This window comes from Carassius auratus, chromosome 39 (assembly GCF_003368295.1).
Source record: "Carassius auratus strain Wakin chromosome 39, ASM336829v1, whole genome shotgun sequence".
Lineage (NCBI taxonomy): Eukaryota > Metazoa > Chordata > Actinopteri > Cypriniformes > Cyprinidae > Carassius > Carassius auratus.
The window spans coordinates 10,957,586-10,963,346 of NC_039281.1; the positions used below are offsets into that span (position 1 = coordinate 10,957,586).

Sequence of the window (5,761 nt, forward strand, 5' to 3'; positions counted from 1 at the left end):
TATTGCCTCAGAATAAACAACTGTATGTGTTTCCATGATCTTGTCCCTCTAATCAGTTTGTGTGATCTTCATTGAAAAATCTCCATGACAAATTAAGTCTAGATAATGGGTGGGTGAATAGACCAAAGCATCCTTAGACATAATAAACTGGCAGTACATCATTATTTTCATAAAAAATACATTGATATTCTAACCAATAACCACACGAAACTTGACGTTGTTTTTTATATATATATGTAGATATTTTATGGTAGATATCAAAGTTGGCTCAGATTATAAGACAATACTCTTTAGGCATTTCTTTGTTTATGCACTGATTAAATTTTCAGGTTTTTGGACTAATTTGCTTCCATTACATTTGCTTTCAGACTTGTGGGAAGGAAATTAATAATAATAATAATAATTAAAAAAAAAAAAAAGCAGTTTTCTCAATGTTTGTTCCCTCATACACTTTCCTCAATGTTCACTTCACTAGCTCTTTCATAAAAATTACTCCAATCTATATTTTGCCGTTTTTACTTTATCTATCTTCTGATCTGGGTATGTACGCAAATTGGTGCATATTTAAACATTTCTGGGAAAGGTGTAATGCAAAACAATTGTCTTAATATGCTGGGATTAGTTACATTTTTTACTCACTTTGACTATCATTAGCGACTAAAGTTTTGTATTTGTTTTATGTATAGCAAAATACGTAGCATAATTTTGTCATACTGTACTTCCATTCCTTGCCGTAAAAGATTTACCACTGTCGTAAACCGGAATCACCTGCGGTAGTGAAGCGTGGAGTCCGTTCATTACATCTACTGAATGTTTAGGTTTTTTTGGTTCAGAAAACTTAACAGTTACGAACTGTAAGATCACACAGATCGGAGGACAAGAGTGACGGATAACGACCTGCAAGGATGTTTAAAAAGTAAGCTTGAGTCGTTGTCAACCTTATAAATAGTAGCGAACATAACTTAGCATTGTTGCAGTAATGTATTGTTTCAGTAACCCAGTAGCTTTGGCTTCTCAGTAGAAATAGAAGACATGTTGCATGCACACGCTTATCAGTTTATATGCTATAGTAACTTAATATTTGCCCTTAATTCTGTATCGAGACAGCAACCTGTTTAGCTGCTCTGCTAACTTGCTCTGTCAGCTGATTTTCATGGTTCATTAGAAATGATCCATCTGTATTTTTTTAATACTTAATTTTTGCCAAGATACTTCTAATAAAAAAAAAGACTGATTGAATTGTATGTTTACATTTATTATAAAAACTGAACAACTGATGGTAATTGTCATGAGACTTTTATATTAGACTAATTTCTTTATTTTACCATACTTTACCATACAATTATAATATTGCAGATACCTCTACTCTGCAGGTATTGAACATTAAATTAAATGATGTCCTTTTCTCTCTCTCTTAATAGATTTGATGAAAAGGAAAATGTTTCAAACTGTATTCAACTGAAGACATCTGTTATTAAGGGTATAAAGAATCAGCTGTTAGATCAGTTTCCCAACATCGATGATTGGCTCAACCAGATAATGCCCAAAAAGGACCCTGTCAAAATTGTGAGATGGTAAGAGTTGCACTATATATAAAGTCAGTACTTAATGATATGCAGAACTAAGAGAGTTACTCATTTTACATCTGAGGTGTGTGATATTTTATGATTCCAGTCATGAGCATATTGAAATTCTTACGGTAAACGGAGAGCTACTCTTCTTCAGACAGAGAGAAGGACCCTTCTATCCCACCCTCAGACTTCTACACAAATGTAAGTCTGCACTTATATACTTTAAATCAGTAGCAGTAAGATGTTTCTCTGCAGAAAAGATTGCCGGGTGCAAGAAGGGTACTTCCTTTACTAAGTGAGACGACTTATTCCTTTGGTCAGACTAATGGCTGCTACTCACGTGTCTGTTCTTCAGATCCCTTCATTCTGCCACACCAGCAAGTAGATAAAGGAGCCATCAAATTTGTTCTGAGTGGAGCTAATATCATGTGCCCAGGCCTCACATCACCAGGAGCCAAACTCTACCCTGCTGCAACAGACACAGTAGTCGTATCTTTCAAAGTTGTCAATTCCAATCTGTGATAATGTAATTATTATCAGTTTTATATTATATATATGATTATAGAGTTTAATTATGTTTTAAATGTATATTTTTAGTTTTCTATTTAAATTCAGTTTGTTTTAAAAGTTATGTTCTGCACTTTCATTTTTGTTTAATATTTCTATTTAGCTTTCATTTATTTTTATTTCAGTTTTAGTCATTTTAGTGTTCCAACTTAAATCCATTTATTTCAGGTAGTTGCCAAAGCGGTTGACTGGTGTGTGTTGATGATCACAAGTTGTTGTCCTTAAGTATTTGTTTCAGGCCATAATGGCAGAAGGGAAGCAGCACGCGCTTTGTGTGGGAGTCATGAAGATGTCTGCAGATGACATGTAAGTGGTTTTATGCATTTCCTGCACTCTGAATAAAAAACACAATTAATGTCTATAGTCTTGATTGTATGGAAGCCCGTTTCTGCCACTGAATAAAAAATAAAAAAGTTAATTCTGACTTTTTTTTCTTCTCAGAATTGCGAGATATAAACTTGCAATTGTGAGTTATGAAGTCAAAATTGAAGAAAAAAACTCCGAATTGCAATTGCAATTCTGACTTTTTTTTCCTCACTATAGCGAGTATTGCAACTTTATAACTTGCAATTTTACGTTTTTAACTCACAATTGCGAGTTAATATCAAATTTGCAATTCTGAGATAAGTCTCAATTACCTTCTTTTATTTTTTATTTATTGGTGTAAACGGGCTTCCATACGATTGTGGTGTGAATACATCATGTATAAAAATTATTTTAGTTGTTAGAAGAAATAATGAATGAAATCAATATAAATAAATCAGCATCAGTTTAAATCTGTGACTACAATTAATTGGTTATTGAAAACTAAAATATAACAAAGAGAAGTGCATTTCATTTAAAAATATTTTCTTGTCTCACATCACTGAACAGAGGGAAAGTAAACAAGGGAATTGGAATTGAGAACGTTCACTATCTGAATGATGGACTGTGGCATATGAAGACGTATAAGTAATGAGAGATGAGAAGATGTGCTGGAATCGTTCGGACCCCTTGTCACCAGGCTGCCCATCTACTGTTTACATGAATGGACTCAACAGTGTACCATGCCGAAAGCTTTGAAAGCGACCCTAATTTAATGCACAAATAAAACCTGCATTCAAGTCATCCAAACTGAAATGGTCTGTTGCTACAGTGAGAGCTGAATTGTGTCATGGCAGCTTAAAGCCTGTTTAAACAAGTGTATAATTCTCAGTTGCCCAAGACAGAAATCATCTGGTATTTACTTAAACGAAATTACTTGCAAAAGATGACTTATACAACACATGCTATTAAATACTATGTATCATATGCATTTCTAGACCATATGTTTTCATTGTTTTTAATATTTTTGTTTGCACTAAAAGCAGTAAACTTACATGATGACAATGTATCTCAAAGAATCCTATGTGGAGTTGTTGTTTCTTTTGCATACACACATTTCTCTGTTGCTTTACTTCTATTGGATTTACTTCCACATCTTATTTATGGACATATGGAATACAAAAGGCAAATGTTAATGTCCCAATAAATAAAGGGAGATTTGACTGTTACAGAAAGTTAATCTAACCAGATTATGAAAGACAAACTCATCTCAGCACATAAGGAAACTCAAATTAATTTTAAGGTAACTAATATAGGGAAACCAAAGTGATTTACAGTCGGAGCATTCAGATTGATCAGGTTGTGTATTATCTGGGAACCGAAACCAATAGTAGGGGCCTGGGGGTCTAAGTCTAAAGTTATTTGATCCTCTTGTCATTTTCTTAGTTTATTTCTGATGCCACAGTTTTTAGTCAAGTCAGGCTAGAAATGACCGTGAATATATAATGGCTTTATTTTCCATTCTTAAACAGAAACTTAAAAAATGGTCTTACACTGTATTTAATCTACATTAGAATTAGTTTCTACAATTATAAATATATTAAGCCTTTATCATAAATCCATAACATTATAAAACTATAAATTCCTTAAATTTTCCACTTTGAGAGTGAATTCTATTCTATGAAACTATTGATGTCTTCTGCTAATTCACGCCTGCACGCTAGGTGAAGCCGACCAACAGTGCATTTTCCCTCAGTTATTTATCTCGTACATGGAGTTTACTGCTCAATATATAGCATTAAATTAAGATGAATAAAGTTTGGTTACACCAGATACACAAACTATCTATAATGCTTATACTTTTTGCTGCTGTGTATATGAGCTTTATGTACATATGAGCTGTATGTTTGCTTAGTTTTGACCTGCTCCATCATTTTAACAGCCATGAATTTAAGGCACTTTTTTGAGGGGACACAAATTACAATTTTTGCACTTTGAATTAGCTGAAATATCCCTATACATTTATATGCTCCTATACATTTTTTTTCTCCTGAAATTTGGAAGACATTCTACACAGTAATGCTCAAAAATACATCTTTTCCTGGATCTTTAAATCTCATGGACACTCATGTTTAACAACACCAAACCTAAATCTGTGTGAATAGTAATTCCTGACGTTGAGCAATTTGATTCCCAGATGAGCTGGAGTGTTTGAGAATTGTGCTGATTGGGAGGACAGGATGTGGAAAGAGTGCAACAGGAAACACTATTCTAGTTTAAAATAAGTTCGAAAGGAACATGCATTCAGTGACAAATGTTTGTAAGAAGGGAGTTTGTGAGGTTAAAACGAAGAGAAAAACAAGACAGAACTCAAATTACTCAACTTGTAAAAATTATAGAGATGATTACATCCAATAAAGAGCAATATTTTTCCTTTTAACCAAAACACGGAAATGTCTTTTAAGAAGTGGGTTGAGAAAATCCTGAAAGAGAGAGAGAGAAAAATTGAGGCTCAAACGGAGAAATTAAGGACCAAATACAAGACACAAATGGATCAGCTGAAGAAGGAAAAAAAAGATTGTAAATTAATGTCCAGTACAGTCAAAATCCCTTCTCTAGAGTGAAAATGAGTGCTGGAGATACAGAAATTAATAAATGAGGAAAAATCTGAATATAATTAAATAATTAAATACATGAAAGTAGAGACTGAAAATAAGAAATGAAGTAACAATAGGAAACGGAAGACAGAGAAAAAAAATGAATATAAACGTGATTGAGAAATTATAAAAATTGAGCAAAATGTGCCATAAAACAAGTTATTAAAAGAGATTTTGAAAAAATAAAGAGGATCAACAAGAAGAACAACAGAAAAAAAGGCTTAAAAGAACAGCATAGGGATTCAAGAATTGAAAAAAAAGAGGTTAAGAGAATAAAAACCAAAACAGAAACACTAGAGCTGAGAGAAAAACAAGAACTGGAGAAAATGAGAGAATATGAAAAAAGGAAAGCTGATTGTTTTTGTTTTTTGAGCCTTAAGACAAATCAGATGAAAACACAACATTTTATTTATCGTATAATATATTGAAAGATCAAGTATCCCTAGGATTTAAAGTTTTATGGGCCATTTATTCACTGCACTATCATCTGTTGATAACACTCTTTTATTTGTAACCTTTACTATTACTTAAAACAGGTGAAAACAAGCATCCTAGTAAACATTGTAAAGAACAATAAAAAAAAAAACACAAACCAGTGTATGATGAAGTACATCTGAATTATAGAAAGAAACAATATTTCGATATGCAAATAAATAGATAATT

The 5,761-nt window shown here is 32.7% G+C and overlaps 1 protein-coding gene across 1 annotated transcript; it reads left to right on the top strand.

The window, feature by feature from the left end:
* Positions 1–794: 794 nt before the first annotated feature.
* On the top strand, positions 795–3,245 carry LOC113057901 (malignant T-cell-amplified sequence 1). The gene is made up of 6 exons (XM_026225483.1): positions 795–916; positions 1,422–1,574; positions 1,675–1,772; positions 1,927–2,060; positions 2,377–2,444; positions 3,012–3,245. Exons 1-6 carry the CDS (start codon positions 906–908, stop codon positions 3,091–3,093), a joined length of 546 nt encoding a protein of 181 aa, XP_026081268.1. The 5' UTR covers positions 795–905; the 3' UTR covers positions 3,094–3,245.
* The last annotated feature ends 2,516 nt before the right edge of the window (positions 3,246–5,761 follow it).